The 18666-nt window shown below is 40.8% G+C and overlaps 2 protein-coding genes across 2 annotated transcripts; both read right to left on the minus strand.

Moving 5' to 3' along the window:
- Positions 1-322: 322 nt before the first annotated feature.
- Positions 323-2278, minus strand: si:dkey-71d15.2 (SH3 domain-containing kinase-binding protein 1). The gene is made up of 7 exons (XM_068332105.1): positions 2165-2278; positions 1758-1855; positions 1504-1556; positions 1055-1156; positions 757-959; positions 568-631; positions 323-455 (listed from the first exon to the last, which is right to left on the minus strand). The coding sequence occupies exons 1-7, from the start codon at positions 2224-2226 to the stop codon at positions 417-419; spliced, it is 621 nt and encodes a 206-aa protein (XP_068188206.1). The 5' UTR covers positions 2227-2278; the 3' UTR covers positions 323-416.
- Positions 2279-3640: 1362 nt separating this feature from the next.
- si:ch211-114c12.2 (uncharacterized protein LOC336578 homolog) lies at positions 3641-12289 on the minus strand. The gene is made up of 10 exons (XM_068331584.1): positions 12211-12289; positions 10667-10728; positions 9842-10519; positions 8859-9494; positions 6345-6448; positions 6130-6223; positions 5967-6042; positions 4507-4578; positions 4251-4398; positions 3641-4089 (listed from the first exon to the last, which is right to left on the minus strand). The coding sequence occupies exons 2-9, from the start codon at positions 10705-10707 to the stop codon at positions 4258-4260; spliced, it is 1842 nt and encodes a 613-aa protein (XP_068187685.1). The 5' UTR covers positions 10708-10728; positions 12211-12289; the 3' UTR covers positions 3641-4089; positions 4251-4257.
- Positions 12290-18666: the final 6377 nt, after the last annotated feature.

Genomic DNA, 18666 nt, shown 5'->3' on the forward strand with positions numbered 1-18666 from the left:
GTGAAAATTTAAACTGTCACTAAATGCTTTACAATGACAACTCTTTGTAAAGTTGTGCTGCACAACTCAGCCTCTCTGTTAGCAGGACAGCCTAACACCTGTCAGTGTGAATAATATGATCACTTTTCAATCACTTTTAAATCAGTACCATGGACGATATGAATCTATTACTAAGGAAAATATTATTTCGTTCTTGCTTGATTTTATGTTGTGTAATTTGTATGTTGCAACATCTCACACAAAAATGTCCCATGGGTTCAACAAAGTTCCGTCATTTCTTGTCTTATCTTGTCCCGTAAGTGAGCACAGATTATTTTTTTAACCTACAAATAATTTCCCATGCCAGTGGCATACAGAACAGGATCTTTAAAGCACTGTGATCTTCTGTCAGCTGATCTGTAGGCTCTTTACTGTTGTCATTTAGACATGTGCTTTTTCAGACGTTGAATCTCCATCTGTAACAAAAGAAATTTAAATAATGAGGACAGATACAACGTACATGCCAAAGATTCTCATCTTAGAGCCATTCAAAAAGCTTTTATAGTTTAAATCCTTTAAATCCTGCACCTGTAAAGTCAAGCGAATCTTTTTCTCTTCATCTAGCTCATTCATCAGTAGTTTAATTTCTTTGCTGGAAAACAAGATAGTCATCAAATTAGTGCGGCAAAACTTGACAGACCGACAGAGGCAGCGATGTATGGCTGTGTCACACCATGTAGAGAGGATTTGAGCTAAGGTGGTAAAATAAAGCCATACTTGTGCTGACTCTTCATCTTATCAAACTGGCCTTTCAGATCTCTCAGCTCCGTCTGAAGTCGCTCCAGGTTTGGTGGGTTGGGTTTTATTGGATCGCTGTCGGCCTCGGCGTTGGCGCTGAGGCTTTGGGGCATCACAGCAGAGAGAACCTTTGGTAACAGAGAGGAGAGCGACTGCCCCGACACATTATCGGGCTCCTCTTTCTGTGGAGAATAATGAATGTATATTACTTAAAAATTGATGGTGAACTTCAAAAAAAAATCTGATTGTTAATTCGAAGTTGCTTTCATACACTTACGGGCGAGTCTGTCTCGTTTTGACTTGAGTCATCTTCAAAAGTTGGAGGCGTCTGCTCCTCTCTGCTGTTTTCTTTTGTTTCGTCCTCCATCATTACAGTCATCTGTAAATGAAGTCTAGAATGAGATATCTGATAAGTAAAATACATTTATAGGGTACTCCACCTACTGTACGTCTAAAAACCAAATGTCCCCAACACGACCTTCAGGTCAAGAGAATTTAGAAAGTGTAACTTATATTTATTACAGAGCTGGTGTCTTTGAGAAAAAGTGAATTCATGTCCTGCTGTGGTTCCTGGCTGTGTGTGTGAGGCAGCTTAGGAAAGTTAAATTTATCCCAAGGACAGATAGGACAAGCAGACCAGACCTAACACTCTTTCTCAAACACTGAGCCACAAATAAATTCTGTCATCAAAAGTGTATACTTCCCAGAGTCTGAAGCATGAGCTACCTGCTCATTCAGCTTCTCCGCGATCGACACGATCGAATGAAACTCTTCAGTCTCTGAGAGAAACAGAGAAAACTGTCAAAACCCACAGATAATTCAAAAACCTATGAAGAATGTAGGCCACAATCACAGCAATAGCTCTGCATCCAAGTGATTTATTCACATTAGCAGTCCATTTACTGTAATGAACACACAGCAATCAAGCAAGATAGTATTTCAAATCACATTATGTCAGACACAACAGTTGCTGGGCTTACCAGGAACGAGGGCTGAGCTATAGCTGCCCATCACGACACAGAGGAGCACAAGTGTGGAGGGACAGACAGAAAAACCTGCAGAACCTTTAAGTTTACATCTACAAATGACAGATCGCAGCAAGTTAGTGGAGTAGAGACCAATAGAAACAGGCTCCATGCAGTTTCGTCATGCCACAAACACTATGATATATGTTTAGCTAGTTCTTGTCTGTCGTGGAGCAGCAGCTTCATTCTTGACTTGAAACAGATGATTCTTAACCATGATTCTTTACTGCTGTGTCTCTCATGCCACAGCAGTAAATAAATCAATGAACATCAGATCACAGGAAAACAATACAGAAACATTAGTAAACTTAGTAAACAAATGACAAGATTACTGACAGAGTGTCTCTGCTGTACACACTCACCTTGTCGGCCCGGCGTCACTGGTGACATCCAGCAACACTTGTGGTAACACAACACCCTCCATTGTACCCTGGTGTGGTCTGGTCAGTATGCTGTGATGAGGAGTGGTAGTCAGCGCTAAGTTTAGCTCCAGACAGAGTGAGGCTCACACATTCTTATAAGTACACATACAGAATCTTTTTTTCAAAGATTTTGCATTCATTTTACATACAACAAGCCTAATCCCACCCCTACCAGGGTAGACATAACCCACACACAAACAAAATAAAGACACACATATACAGAGAGGCAAAATTTAACTGTCTTTTGTTATTGAATGACAGTTAATAAAGTAATTGTACAAGTGCCTATCACTAAACTAGTCTATCTGTCACGTGTGAAATTGAGGATGAAGAGAAGAACTGATGTTTGTGAATTATAAAAGATGACTCCAGGTGTTGTGGAATCTGTTGAGGATTTCAGGTTTTATAAGGGTAGAAAAGCGAAGGACTGATGGGGGATTAGCAGATTTCCATTGCCATAAGATAAGTCTGTAAGTTAAAGGTGAAGCCAATGTAATGGTACCTACATGGGATTTGGAGAGTTGAACCTCTTCAGATTTCAGTGATAATGGGGTCTGGTGGGATGAACCCGTCACACATACTGTATGTGGAAAAGCCTCAAATATCTGGCTCCAGTGCTGGTCAGTACCAGAACATATGTCCAGTAGTAGCTATACCCTGATGACAGCTACAACAATGTGGGTTAGCTTTGGATAAATGGCAGCCAACTGATTCCCAGAGAAAGGAAGCCTATGTAGGATCATTATTTTTTTTGTAGTCATGACTTTTGATCCGTTTATGCAGGTTTATGAGAACATTTTCGGCTTTTAGGTGCACCTTATAGTGCGGAAAATATGGTACATAAATCAGTTTGACAGAATCAGTTATCAATATGCTTTAATAATACGCGTTTTGTTTCATATTAACACACAGTAATAATGGGAACAGATCCTTGTATGTGAAGTGATGCCGCAAGGTTATCAGAACATGTTCAGTGGGACAAACTTGACAGGAGACTGATGACATTTTGAGTATTTCCACTGGTTTTACTCAGATTATAACTGTTTAGGGTAATTAAAATAAAGCCCGAGTCAGACTGGTGATTGGAGACAGTCTCATGAAGCAAATTGCATCATGGTAAATGTAGTATTAAGTGCAGTGTTTTCAGTGCTAAACCTGTATTGTTTTTCTTGCCGATCTACTTTAACCCCAAATCACTGGACAAACACTGGGCTCTGTGTTTAAATCTGAAACCTGAAAATATTAATCCTTGGATATCAAAGTTGAGATTGATGTTCTGGAATAAGGCTGTCCAATCCATCTGGACCAAAAAACACCCTGAATTAAAGACGGATTTTTAAAAACATTTTTGATCAAGAGATTTTGTTCTGTGTCCAAATTTACAAGTAAACAAAGGTAAAAAATAGTCAACAGGGGTTTGCCAAAATCCAGTTTTTATTCAAGTCTCAAACTGAACATTAGTGTTTTACAGGTAGCCAAGTATCATGACGAGCAGCCATGTCTAATCAAATCAGATTTATTAAAGTTAAATGATGTCAGCAATGTAGAAATTTTGTGGATTAAAAAAAAAATCGGCCGCTGCCGGTCAACAAACAAAATGCTAAAACTACTTCCACAAAATAACAGCTTATAGAAGCAGAAAATCCCAAATAATTATACACCAGAAAATAGTTGGACAGCTCTGATGTTATGACATGTGAGAATTATTCTGAAACAAATGTGACTGAAACACAGGTCATGGATAACAAATTAGCAACATCACTTCCAATATGTGCAGGTGGGGATTTTATTGAGAAAAAAATTAGAGCAGTTCATCACGCCGAGTTGATCATGTTGAGATTTCCAGTGTCTTCAGGAAGTAGGACCTGAGAAACACAGACAAAAGTCATCTGGGTTGTTATAGTTGTGATTTCTGGACCGGGAATGTAAGACAAAGCCAAAGAGCTGACAGAGTCTGAGCACCATATAGGCCTCCTTATGGTGTGAAGCAAGTAAAACTGAGATTCCGCTCCCCCATCATACGCACCAGGTTATCACCAGCGCTGTTGGTTGGGTCCTCGGTTGTACGGCGGGCGCTGGCGCATCACTCTCATCGTTCGGTATTTGTACATGATTGTCTGACTTTTTCGGAACATTGGCCTCTGATTCGGGAAAGGACGTGGAATCACGCCCTCCTTTAAAAAAAACAACAAAAAAAAACAGATTCACAGTGGATTTATTTAGATTTCATGATGCCTTTAGCATTTTCAAGAGATCCAAGTCATCTGAGATACCGTACATACCATGAGGGGTCGTCTAAAATTTCCAGACAGGTCAGGGCCGGGCTTCCTTGGCCCACCAAAGAACCTGGGTCTCTGAAAAACATCAGTGAAGGGTGACTACTCACAAACCTCCACAGTTTCTATAACGCCACAAACACACACACCACATATTTTTAATAACCACTTTTTTTCTATGGTTAGGCCTTTTGATTACACGCATATTTCGCTCACAAAAACATCTTTTGAAAAGCCGGCCAAAGTGACGATTTTTGAAAATACTGGTTATGCATTTGCGTTTTTAATGTTTTGATACGTCTTGCCTATGTGACATTGTGAGTGTGTGTGTGTGTGTGTGTGTCCCGTGTTCACATTCGGAAACATCATGGTTGTCTTTCAAACTAGGTTGACGTTTAACAATCATTCAGGCATTTTTTACCGTCTTGTTTCTGCAAACCAAGTGCTGCTGCTTCACTCTGAGCAAAGAAGGTGGTCCGCTTTTTTCCAACAGAAAAACGTTTCACGACGAAGACATGATGAGAAACATGTTTGACAGTTGAATATTTGTTCGCCTGTTTTTGCTTTATCAAAGTTTATATATTGTGTATATTTCTTAATTGCACAATCTATTATGTGGTCACGTGTGGATGGAGATTTTTTTTCTAAGTGGAGGGGAAAAAATTTCTGTTTTAAAAAGTACCTAAGTACATGGCCTAAGTACAGTATTTTCCACACTATAAGGCGCACCTAAAAGCCTTTAATTTTCTCAAAAACCGACAGTGCGCCTTATTATCCAGTGGGCCTTATATATGAAAAAAGTTTTGAAATAGGCCATTCATTGAAAGTGCGCCTTATAATCAGATGTACCTTATAATCCAGTGCACCTTATATATGAAGATTTAAATTAGGTCATTCATTGAAGGTGCGCCTTGTAGTCCAGCGAGTCTTCTAGTGCGGAAAATACTACAATTAAAGTCATCTGATCTTTTTAGTTTCACCCCATTGTTATCCTAAACACATAAATATTCCACATAACCCTATTTTTTGCTGTTTTTTATTGTTTAGATCCCCAAAGGGAAATTAAGGCAGTACACTCTAGTATTTTGTCAAACGATTGCATGCATACATATTAGTGTGTAAGGCCCCTGTATCACACACACACAAACACACACGGGCCGGTAGGTATGCAATGGGAGTTAGAGTGGCAGGAAGCTGCTTTCTGGTGAGCCCAAAATGAGCAACCGCTGACCTCGTGAACATTGGACGACCCGCTCTACCAACTGAGCTACTGCTGCCAATTTTTAATTTGTCTTCATCAAAAACTACGATTCAAACATTTGAGTAAAATCTTCATGCCAAGACCTAAACGGTGATGTCATGGCTTGAAACAATGTGAGAAAATAAGCCAGTGAAAAGGCTTCGATGTCTGCAAATCCAGTCACCTGTAAGAAACTATTCTCAAATGTGGTACGTGTTTCACTCACCTGCATGGGTCCTGGACCTGGTCCTGGTCTCCTGAAGGGCCTCCAAGGTCTGTGACTGTCCTGTAAGTAGAATTGCCTGCTGGATAAAATAAAAATAAAAAAGGATGTCAGAAAAACTGCATTTCAAATTCAATGAGAAAGTGGATTCACATTCTATACACACCTCAAGTCCCTCTTATCCACATAGCTTCGTCTTCGTTCGTCAGGCGGTGATCTGGAATCCTCAGACCTTGACAGTCTACGGCTCTCTGTGGTGTCTGAATGGGATTTTTCACAAAGTTACACAACGATTACAAGGAGAGTAGGTGACATTCATGTACAGCAGAAAAGGGCTTCTGGATTGCCCTGACAACTCAGAAGAAGACAAAGTCAACTTGCCAGCATTTGATTTTGGGCTGCGAGCTTTCGGAGGTGAGCCGTCCTTGGACGAAGAGTCCCAGTGGGACAAAACAACGAGGTCACGTTTCTCTATGGGAGACGACCTGGGGAGGGATCAGTGGCGTTAGTCGGCGTCAGTATCATGTGAGGCTTCTATCAATGATGGACATTTTAAATGTGGCCTGGATACATGAAGATAATGTCACTGAAGTTAAAACTGTACAGTAGTTGAAAGGGGGAAAAAAGTGCTAGTAAAATCAATAAATATCACCCTATCGACTTTTAGTAATGCAATTTAAATGCAGTAATGAACAAGACTGTATTGCAAGCAGACAAATGATCTCATTACTAATGGGTACTTACAAAAACCATGAAATGTCCATGCTTCTTTACTCCTATTTTGTACCCTGATTCAATATGAATCTTCATTTACTCAGCCATCGTCTGACTGAGCAAATCTCCGAAAGAACTTTAAGATATCAACTCTTCTATCATCCTTTGAGACGCACAGGAGGATAATGCCTTGTTTTCACTTCAATGGCTTCCGTTGTCAGGGTTGTCTCCGTTTTCACCATCCAGAAAATAAAACGCACATGAAAAAGACGACCGATTGAGTCTTGGAGACGCTTGCTTCAATTAAACGATTTCTTGAATACATCCAGGTGGCAGAAGTGAGAATTATTCCATAAGAGCTCCTTAATTCATTCAAATTCCAAGCCTCTGGAATGATTTAGGAAAGATGGATACTCAGTAAAGACGATCAGCCTCTTGGTTCTGCAGTAAACTGACAATCCTCCAGTTCTTTCTTTTCCTCTTCATGCAATAGTCTTAAGTTAAACTGACAGTTTTGAAAATGGATTTAAGACCATCTTGTTGGCATCTCTTTTGATCTCCCCCTGGAAAACGATGCACATCTGCACTTCGGCCATAAGTGCGAATAGAAGCAACATCTGAGCACAGCATATGCTGAACTGTAGGTCCAGCCCAAACACATTGACAATAGAACTGCAGAGACCAAACTGATTTGGCTTCCATGACCATGTAGTAACAAGATGGTATTGCCCACCGATTCAATCTTTATCACCTCGATACACTGCATTTTAATCCGTTCTTCTAATCTTCCAACACTTCGGTCTTGCTCTTTTCCAATCTCCCATTGAGTTCTCCCATCATTCTTAGTGGTTTTCGACTGTAGGCATTGGTTACGGTCATGTGTATTACTCCTGCTCAAGTCGCCATTATATTCCAGTTCCTTTCTTCCAAACCTCTTTCCATTTATGGTAGTACTAGTGCCTGATGAATTTTTGAATACATCCTTGAGCTTCCATACACTCAGTGGGAACAGGAAAGTTGTCATTTGGCCACTCATTTTTCAAGAGAATCATTCCTCAGGTGGTGCAGACTCAGACAAACCAATCCTTCCAGTATAAATACACTTTATAGAGGGAGAGAATTTGAGTGACTTGTGAACTCAAACACATCTGATCAGAGGGATATTTCCACAATTTGGTTAACATGGGTTTAGATTTAGTTGAAACAGATGATGTGTTTGAAGACTACTTTACTTTGGATTTTAACCCCTTTTACCCAATGATTAAAGTCATTAGTAATTGACTTTACCAATGAATTGAACTTCTAACAAGACACCTTAGCAGTAATTTGAGCATAGACTGGGAAATTTAAGTTATCTGAACATTGTTATTTCACTCTGCTGGTGGCTAGGGATATCCTTCAGCAACAGAAGCTCCGGTTCTCATCATTAGTTATCCATCTTGATTGTATTTTCAGCTTTTAGCGAGGTGAGACAAGGAGTGGTTTCTTGAAGTTCCATGACAACATATGTAATGGCTTGCACTCTCCTGTTGCAGCAAATGCTGCAAACAGATCCCATTCAAAGTTGAAAATTCATCTGATGTTTTTCTATTCCAAGATCCATAACTGGTTGGCACAATGGGTTTAGATGTTGCCAGTAATTTAAAAAAAGGGCAGCAAGGCAGGGCAAATTCAGCATTAAACTTTGGAGGTCCACCTCAGATCTTCATTCTCCGTATGAATGCTGTTTCATCTGCATGCCGTAGCTCCAGCTTCTGCTCTCCATCAGAAGGTCTTCATAATATGCTTAAAAATATGCTTTCAAGGTTGCACTTCTGACCAACTGCAGAATCCTTCAACACAGATCAACTAATTTTTTCCACACTCCTCATCAATGGCACTGAAAGTATTTATCGGGTTTTAAGAACGGGTGGCTTCAGTTATGCGGTGCATATTTTATCACTCTCTTGAGCTCACTTGACAAGTAGATATTTTGAAACAATGGCAGCACGCAGACACGGGGAGGGGGGGCATTGGATAACTTTCGCAGCTTTTCCTCAACTGAATCAGTGTCGTACATTTATCTCATCACGTCATCTCCATTTTCCACAGCTGGCACCCCCTTCACACAGTGACATTCTTTCTTGACCTCTTAACCATCATCAAGCCCCTTCGAACAGTGCTAGTAGGAAAATACCATACCTGTGAGAGTTCAGGGACCGACGAGACTCCACCTGTTCTTTGCTCGTATCAGAGTCTCTTGAAGACTTGCTGGCACTGCTTTCTTCGTCTTCTGAGGCTGAGTGTTCTGGATTCGCTTGGCTTGGTTCCACCTTTGTCAGGGGAGCTTCTTTTGACTGGAAACGTTTTTTTCTCATAGCAAGAACAGAGCTAATATTCCCCTCTGAGGCGGGGTCACCCAGAAAAGACCTGGGTTTCATACATGGAGGTATTTTGACCCTCATGAGAGACTCCGTTCGAATTTGTCTGGTCTTAACAAGGTAACTCTTATCCCTAAGAGACAAAGGTTTACCACTGAAGGGTCTGGGAATACTGAGCAGCTGGGGTCTCTCTCTCCTGGGGTGTTTTGGACTTTCATGCTCCAACACATCATCCGAGGAAGACATGCTGATGTCCGATATCCTCCTCTTGCGAGGTCCTGTCTCTTGCGTCTCCAGAGGGCTCCTGTGGTAGGAGGATGACGGGCCTCCTTTCCATGGGGGCGGTCTGAAAGGGGGGTGGTGAGGGACATCTTGTGCCCTTTCTCTACTGTGGGATCGGCTGCCCTGCCTCTCCATCGGACCACGCTGCCGCCTGGATTCTTGCTCAGACGACCACCTGCACATCCATCAAACAATAGAGAAATCATTACATTGATAGATCCACTGCCAAGTTAAGTGGGAGGCGGAACTTTTTAACTTTATCTTAATGCGGCCCCTTCATTAAGCCATGAAAGATTCTTAAGATTTAAGAGGAGTAAAGACATTCTAGGTGTAACACTTCTGTCACCGGGAAGTGAAACCACACACATCAGAACCAATTAAACCCCACTAACAGTTGAGAGCTGGGGCCGAGTAGGGGTAATTATTACTATTCCCACTCCTGTGACTGGGACGTCTTTTGCCAGCTTCAAGCCTCCTATTTAATATTTTTACCCAGCAGGAATTGCTGCTTCATTCTTGTACCTCTCTGGCATTGAGCCTCTCCCGTGCATCTCTCTGGGGTTCCTTTGTGACCCATAGTGCCCATGTTCTCCGTTACGCGGATGACAGAACGCTCCCGTGTCATTCCAGCGCCTCATTCCGGGGCCTGAGTGCTCATGCGGTCTTTCTCTGGGGTTGTAATTCCCACGAGAGTCTCGACCCCGGTGCTCCTGACGCAGAAAATCTGACTGCCTTTTATGGCCCCTGAAAGATCCCTGGTACAGTGGTGGAGGGCCCGGTCTCCTGTCAGCTGGATGGCTGTGAAAATGTCTTGGGGAGGGGGACCTGTGGCCTGACGTGTGGCCATGGAATGGTGGGCCCCGTTGACTGTGGGGTCCTTGTGCAGGACTGCGAGAGGACGAATAGTGCTGGAAGTGAGGGAAGCGGTTCGGCCTGGATGGAGAAGGCCTCCTCTGTGTGTGGTGTAGTTCCCTTTTCAGGTGGTATGTGTGAAAAGAATCCTGATTCTGGGACCTGAAGTGATTGAAACGTGACTCCCTTTGCTGTCCCATCAGCGGGGCCCTTCTGGTAATTGGGGGCCGCCCTCTACCCCTGGACTCTCTAGGGTTAAAAGTGGACTTTTCTGAATATTCATGAACATCTCTTCGACTTTTGTAATTCCCTTCATTCGGACCGTTGTCATGACCATCTAGGTAAGGTCTAAAATAAAAGGGACAGACAGACACACCACACACACAAAAGAACAGTTGATGGATTAGTAAATGTAACCTTTAAGCTCCCATTTCAAAGATCTTAACAGACCAAAGTACTAGACTTTAATGTCTGGGTGTAATTTGACAGTCTTACCTGGGCTTCAAGCGTGGTGGTCCAAAATGTGGTCGAACCATTTTTGGTAATGAGTGAAAAATCTGTATAAAAAAATAAAATCATATTTTTACTGTATCATAAATCTAACTAATATTTGCTCTGCTCTGAAAACATTCTTAACACAAGTCTGAAGCCCCATTAAAGCAATGTTAAAAACTGAGAAAAACCTTTGCATTTAAAAAACTACAAACAAAAAAAAATGCCTGTAATTGTAAGTATGAAAAATGAAAAGAAAAGAAACCCAGAAGTGTGCGTGATCAAGTAGTAGTCGGTTGATCTACAGTATGTGATTATGGCTACAGGAACTGCCATAGGCACAGGTGAAGCAGGGCTGTGCTGCCATTGTTTTCAGTGGAGTTGCACTTTACACATTTACACAACAGTGGTGGAATGAATGTTTGAATTTGGGTGCAATGGCCCTTGTTTAAATAGCTCTTGATCTAAGCAAAATCAATACTGCATCTGGCAGAGTTTGTCTTGAATCACTTTACATTTCTTGTTCTGTTTTAGAGCTGGGTGGTGATCTAACTATATAAGAGCACCTTTGCATATAAAAGCTGTTTTAAAAATACTCGGGAATGATTGGGATTTGGTCATTTTCAGATTAACAAGCACTACGCTTCAGAAAACTTGAGGAGCACACAGCATCTCTTTATGGACAACTTTCGTTCACTGCTGAATCACCAGCTCCATTCAGTGTAAACAGATAGGTTGTCACTCAGGACAGAAGGGTTGGTAGGAACCAGGACCTACCAACAGCTGAGCAGTGATCACAGCTGCTGTGTTAGCTGCTGGCATGAACTCAAATCAGGGCGTAGGAGGGAGTCTATTTTTTACTCCTTCAAACTCTCTACCGAGGAGACTAAGTTAGATCGGTTTCCCGTCACGTATTATCCCAGCCAAAGCGTGAAAGTTTAGAAACCAAGGCCAAATATTTCAGTATGATGGTTCAACCGGGTCAACGCTGGATGGATCGGGACCAAACGCGGGTTTTACAAATGTTAGGCCTCATGCAGACTTCTATTTTTTTTGGGGGGGGGGGAATGTTGGTTTGTTTTTATTTTTTTTAAAACAAACAAAAAACAACCTTAGCGTGATTCCAAATTAGATTTTTTTTTTTACTCTAATCGCGTCGGCTCGGTTTCAGTCCTTATCAGCACTGACGAGCCTTTGGCTGTCAAAAGTTAAAGTCTCAGTTCAGTAAGAAAATTAAATCCGATGCTACGGCTGAGCAATCGGTGCAGTCCTGTCTGTAAAGTCCCATCGAATGTTAGTCTTGATTAGATTTAGCGTCACCATCACTGGAATGCGGGTTGACCCGTCGCTATCCTTATCTGCGTTTGCTCAGGCCTGTGTGTCACTCAGCCTTCGTTGTCACTTATGCTAGCCCTTAACGAGGTTGGGTGCAGAGACAACTGACATTCCTAAAACATTTTGTGACATTCAGGACACAAAATACCTAAATATGTCTCAAAACAATGACTTCTACAAAAATGCGAAACATCTTTCAACGACCTACTTACCAATAGCCTATAGCGGATCACACAAACGCGACGTCCGACACAGCTCAAGGCTTCTTTCGCTTCTTCTTCTTCGGCTTGCGCGTCTTCTTCCTCTGTGCTGTTGTTTAATGTCATTTAGTGTCCAGGTCGTTGCATTAGCGCCACCTCCTGGACTCAACGACTCCTAGCAGATGATGAAAATTATCTCATAGACTCTCGATGTTTGAACACAGTCCTTTTCAGTCTGTTCAGATGGAATCCAACACAACATCATTATTAGCTGTGGGTTTTTTTAAAATTGTTTTTAATATTCCGAGATAAAGAAAAATCACACAGACCCAGCAAACTGGAAGAATACATTGAACTCCATTAGACTTTTGAGTGATATTTCCAGCGAGACGTGCTTGAAGAAGCAATATTTGTCAACAAAAATTACGACTACCAAACTCGCCTCTTTCCTACCCTAGTAATTCATGATGCCTGAAAACCATTCCTTTTGTTTAACGAGTTTATCCTGAGGGAACCGAGGCATCCATTCATTGTGTGCATCTGTGGCATTTTCAGTTCTCCATACACTGTTTCACCTCAGACGCATTTTAGCAATTAAACCTTCAATTTAAGTTATTTGTTTGCATCACTTTAACTCACTTTACAGTATGTTTTCATTACCATTTCATTTCCCAGCGAACAATGACGTTTATCCATCCACACTGCACACAGTGCTATGATTCTCTTTGTGTTGCCCTATTGGAGTGTGGCAGGAGGCGGGGCTGGGCCTGTGGGCGGAGCCTCATGTTCACACCTATGCCTCATTAGGCTGATCAGCCTGAGGCCTTTTAGTTCAGCTTCTCATCACTTTCAGTGTCAGAAGATTTCCCCTCGCCTCCCCGCCTGCAGTTGGTATGGCTAGTGATGTCCGAATGGCGCCCCATGGGACTTCGAACACTTTGCGACATTTGTGCCGATAACTGTTTCATTTCTCGGCGCCCCATTCATTGTGAGAGTGGGCGCCCTCTTTGGCCGGGTGTGTGTACTGCAACCACACAACGATTGATCAGCCCAGAAAACAGCTCTTTAACGTTTCTTGTATTGCGTATATTTTCTGAATAAAAACCGAATATAATTTAATGTATTAATCTTTTCTCGATATATCGTAATCTCATAGGAAAATGTTTCATGTTCATTAATCCTAGCAAGGTTCAATAAAGCAGTAAGAGATGTAGATTACATGTTCATGCATGTCTATGTAATATAAATATATACATGTGTGTTTGTGTGCGTGATTTATGTAGGATGATTATTGTCACTGGAAAAAAACAAGGTCTAGATTGTGGGATAAAAATCGGGATTCTGAGACGTCATTACAGCAGCACCACCGGCTTCATTCTCACCAGAGAAGGTTCAAATCCTCTGAAAGCCTCACCTCACCATCATGATAGTTTTCACTGACAACCGTACCTAATGCCATGTTGGTAGAACTTTATGTAAACAACATGGAAGTATTGCTTTTATCAGTGGGCTTTGAAAATCATTTGAAAAGACCACGTGTCATGAAAACATCATATTTTGAAGTTAACATCACAGCTTCTGATTGCTTTCATCTCTGCAAATGCAAAATCTATAAATTTCCACTCTGTATTCACCATCAACGCTTTCTGTAGTATTGAAGAACGTGTCAGAAACAGAGATGTCACCAGATGAGGATGATGACCCATTTGACAAGTTTGTGGAAAGCATATCAACACAAAGGGCAGAATTTACCAACATAGAAGTTGATATTATGTGTCCGCTCATTGAAAAGTTTGTCAAGCAGATAAATGAGGAACAATGGGAACAACTGAAATCCGGGAAACCCGATTATTCTCTTGACATCATGTTGGCTGAGTTGATCCTGGACATAATGACAGTTGTGGCCTTTTCCATGATAGAGTCTTATAAGAACAATTTTATATCCGTCTCCATTGACCATGTTCAACGCTGTATGGGTGACATGATCTACAAGAGCTTCTCTCAAGCTATCAAAATGCCAACCAATACCATAACATTCCACTTCACACGTCTCACAAACTACATAAATACAGAAATCATGCAAATAGTCAATTCTAGCCTCTCCCCAAAGCCTGAGTATTTCACCGCAGCAAGCACCATCAACATTATAATTTCTCATACAAGGGAAATTTTGAAGGAATACAAACCCCAAACCCCGTGTCAACCATCAAAATGTATAACCGACATGTTTAAGAGCTATCCTGAAATTCAAAATACAAAAGAAAATTTCCAAAAGATTGTTTGCCAAGATATACAAAGAACAATTACAAAAGACCTTTTTGGTATGTTGTGTATTGCTTCAAAAGACATTTCACCAGACTTAATGGAGACGTTTCAAACTGATTTCTCTCAGGGGGTTTGGTGTACCTCTGACATGATTGTAATGGAAAATCTTGTGAAAGAAACGGAGCCAAATGAAGATGCTACGCTAATTTCAGCAAATATTCAGAGCAAAATAGCAGATGTCTTTACAAAATACTTAATCAAAGCGTTAATTTATCGTATGACAAAGAAATTTTCAATCAAACGAGATGGGAGAACTCGGCTGACAGACACAGTTGTAGATATGTTTGTTTCATGCAAGCCAGAAAAAGAAGAGGAATCAGAGTTGTCTGAAAAAACTGCAAAATACATCAAACTTATGGAAAAGCTTGCAATATTTGTCCCTGTTCGCAGTAATTTCTCACTGACCAACAGCTTTGATTTGGAGACATTGCCATGTGGGTCAAAAGATTATATAGCAGCAAACGCATGGATATTTATGGTCATGATGAATTGGTGGTTGGAAAGTCAGGTTACCCGTTACAGTAATAGGACTGCAAACCGTGTGATGTCAATTCTTCCTGACCAAACATGTAAAGACCCACGAAATGCAATAATATTCAAAGATTATGTCAGAATGCTCATTGCACAGGTTGTGTGGAGGCTATGCCTCAAAGCGAACAAGTTCCCACCAAACAGAGACAGCATCGTGTCTCACTTGTTTGACATGTCATGGGCCGAAATTAAAGGTGAACAGAGTAAAATCAACTCGAACACCTTTGACAAACAACACAAGGCCATTCTCAAAAAAATGTATGACAAGTTTGGAAACTATAGTTCAGTCTTGAAGGCGCTGAATAATGATGACCCCGAAGTTGAAAGTCATCTAGCAAAGATTGTAAAAAACCAACTGTTAAAGTAGGGAAACTGGTTCTTCACACATTCTTCTTCAACATCAATTTCTGACCCTAAAACTGGCCGGAGTGCTCCATAATTAAAAGTAAATTAAATTAGAGATAGTGGAAAAGAAACAATTCCTTATGTCACTAACATGCCACAAATCTTGTGTTGAGGTGGCGTATCATCCGGAGTGTTCCCCGCTCAATGACAAGACTTATCAAAAAATTCAGCGTTATCTACTTCGATCAAGTTTGATTGTTTTACGCAGGTCTCAATAAACACATCAACATTATGCTATTTCAACACCAAAATGTACCTGTCCATTAAAAACACCAGGAAAAAAGATATGCTTCCCTTCTAATGCATGTTTACTCTGGGCACTCCGGTTTTCCATTCTATATGATTGACAAAGCCATCAAAAAGAAAGTTATTTCAATCAATTTTGATGTTTTTTGCTGGTGTATTGAAACACGCAAAGCTGCAAAACTGAAATACAGCTCTCTGTGAAAAAACCATTGGTAAACACATCAAGATTCGAGGGGCAGAAAAAAAAAAGGCAAGATTCCCCCATACGCATTTTCTCTGAACACCCTTGTTTTCCAATAGTTGATAAGATCGTAAAAAAAAAAATTGTTTTGTTTTGTTTTCTTACTTATTCATTTAGTTTTCTGAATGCTTAATCCACTTTTGCGGGTCACTGGGTTTGCTGGAGCCTCTCCCAGCTGACTTACTGGTCTGCATGTACAGCACATAGTGATTTATTATCGTTCCCTAAATGTAGGTGAATCGTGAACTACATGAATGATACAAAAATAACTTTTGCATTTGTATTTGTAGGAAATAAAGACCAAATGAAATGTGTATTATATTGTATATATTTATTGCTAATGTGGTGATGGTGACTTAACTATAACATGATTCTGGCAGAGGCCATTCATTGAAGGTGCGCCTTATAGTCCAGTGTGCCTTATAATGCGGAAAATACTGTAATCTAAATAACTAGACCAATACTATTGTTTTTTTATTCCATTTTGCATTGTAACTCAGTGAGTGACAGGTATCCAGCCAATGATACGATGAATTTCACTGATGCTATGCAGCCAATCAGAGCATTGCCGGTCCTGCGTATGCGTCCTACCTATACACGCCGTGCAGGTTAGTTCATTCACGACTGGAAACGAACGGACAGCCAAGCCAAAGTAAAAAAGAAATGCGGTTCTTTTAAGATGGAATAGCTGTTGGAGTTTATGCAGATAAAAGAACAAAGAGATGAAACCGGATGAGATTTTTCTTCTTTTTGAGAAAGTTCAAAGAAGCCATCAACCTGGACAAAGTGTGCAATCACATGAAAAATAAAGTGAAATTCTAGTCAGATCTGTGCATATTCTAGTGACATGTATTAAAAAAATATTTATTGATATTAATCATTTAATCCTGTTACTACTAGATAATTCATGGGTAGTGGAAATGCTAACAAATAAAAGGAGTAATTAAATATTTTACAAACAGAGTTAGAGCCATTTACACTATCACAAGCAACAGCACACACCATTGTAGAAAATGTGAGTGTTTCAATGTGAACAAAATGTCTGAAAGGTGTGTATGTGTCATTTCTTCAAGAACAGGACCCTTAGCCAGGCCATGACTGGACCTCACCGGCCAAAGCAGGACACTCACATATAACACTACACATCTCATGAAGAACAAGATAATGAAAATTGCTGCTGTAATTTGATTCTTTTAATAAGCTATGTACCTTGCTATGATCCAAGGTTTTGAACAAGTGTGATACTGGTGTGTGTGGCCACAATATGCACATTTGATGTTGCTCACAGTGGTCCTCAGTGGGCAAGAACTGGGATGTACCAGTCCATGTGCTTTTTGGGAGTCCTCTGCACAACCCATTGTACAAGGCCACTATGTCCTTTCACAGATTTGAAGATATTCGCCGTTTCTTACGCTTTGATGACAAGTGGACCAAAGCCTACCGACTGAAAACAGACCACATGGCAGCTTATCGCTACATATGGGACCTGTTCCTGGTCAACCGTAGGCACAATTTCATCCCATGATTACAGTGTTACATTGGATGAACAACTTGAGTCTTTCAAAGCCTGGCTTCTGCAGGACATGCCAAGCAAGCCTGGCTTGCAACAGAGCAGGTTATTGTCTGATCTGAAGTTCGAAGCAGATATTTAAGCTACGACATTCTTCTTTTATTAATTACGTCACGCTTCAAAGCAGTGATGTACTGTATTTGTTAGTGTTCAAGTGTTCGTGTGTTCGTCCGTCCATCCCTTCAGGGATGAAAATGAGATGATGATGTTGACCTTGAGTAAACTAGGTCAAGGTCAAATTTCAACTTTTGTACACTCAGGAACCGGATAAGATAGAAAGACGAGGGACAAGGCCAGTGTAAGACCAAAGATCAAAGCTACTGTTTTGATCTACCCATGCAATAGCTTTGATCTATGGTCAAAGCCAGATGTAGCACTGTCTCCCCAATAGATGTATGGAAGCTGTTCATGTCTGATGATATAGAAGATCACAGCTGGATGACCGAGAACCTTTGAAGACAACCTCAAAGCGTTGCAATCGCTAGGATCTTTGCAGTTGCAAAATCTATAAATGTGCTGTTTTTGTATGCACGTTCATGAAGGTATGCACAATCAATCTGCCAGAGGCAGATAAATCAATAAAAAATTATTATGTCTTTTGAGAAAGTTCTGGAAAGCATAGCAGCGCAAAGGGCACCATTTACAAACACTGAAGTTGGCATTTGTCCGCTCATTGAAAAGTTCTTAAGTCAAGTAACAGAGGAACAATGGGAATTACTGAGGTCTGGGAAAGCTGATTATGTTGTTGACATCCTGTTGGCTGAGTTACTCCTGAACATAATGACAGTTGTGTCCTTTGCCATGGTGAAGACTTATAAAAACAGTTATACATCTGTGTCCAGCGACCATGTCCAACGCTGTGTGAGTGACATGATAAACAGGAGCTTTATTGAAGCTCTCAAAATTTCAATCAAAACCATAACATTCCACTTCACACGTCTCACAAACTATGTAAATACAGAGATCATGCAAATAGTCAACTCTAGCCTCTCCCCAAAGCCTGAGTATTTTACCACACCAAGCACCATTAACATTATAATTTCTCATACAAGGGAAATTTTGAAGGGCTACAAAACCGAAATCCCATATCAACCATCAGAATGTATGGCGAACGTCATATACAACAACTATCCTGACATTGAAGATTCTA

This window comes from Antennarius striatus, chromosome 13 (assembly GCF_040054535.1).
Source record: "Antennarius striatus isolate MH-2024 chromosome 13, ASM4005453v1, whole genome shotgun sequence".
NCBI lineage: Eukaryota > Metazoa > Chordata > Actinopteri > Lophiiformes > Antennariidae > Antennarius > Antennarius striatus.

What these genes read in the sequence shown, in the direction of transcription:
- si:dkey-71d15.2 (XM_068332105.1), bottom strand. Translation starts at nt 2,226, where the DNA reads ATGGAGGGTGTTGTGTTACCACAAGTGTTGCTGGATGTCACCAGTGAC. An exon ending in AGTGACGCCGGGCCGACAAG is followed by an intron (nt 1,856 to 2,164) that starts GTGAGTGTGTAC and finishes TGTCATTTGTAG; the next exon opens with ATGTAAACTTAAAGGTTCTG. An exon ending in AAGATGAAGAGTCAGCACAA is followed by an intron (nt 632 to 756) that starts GTATGGCTTTAT and finishes CTTGTTTTCCAG; the next exon opens with CAAAGAAATTAAACTACTGA.
- si:ch211-114c12.2 (XM_068331584.1), bottom strand. Translation starts at nt 10,707, where the DNA reads ATGGTTCGACCACATTTTGGACCACCACGCTTGAAGCCCAG. An exon ending in CCACCACGCTTGAAGCCCAG is followed by an intron (nt 10,520 to 10,666) that starts GTAAGACTGTCA and finishes CTTTTATTTTAG; the next exon opens with ACCTTACCTAGATGGTCATG. An exon ending in CAGGTCCAGGACCCATGCAG is followed by an intron (nt 4,579 to 5,966) that starts GTGAGTGAAACA and finishes GATGTTTTTCAG; the next exon opens with AGACCCAGGTTCTTTGGTGG.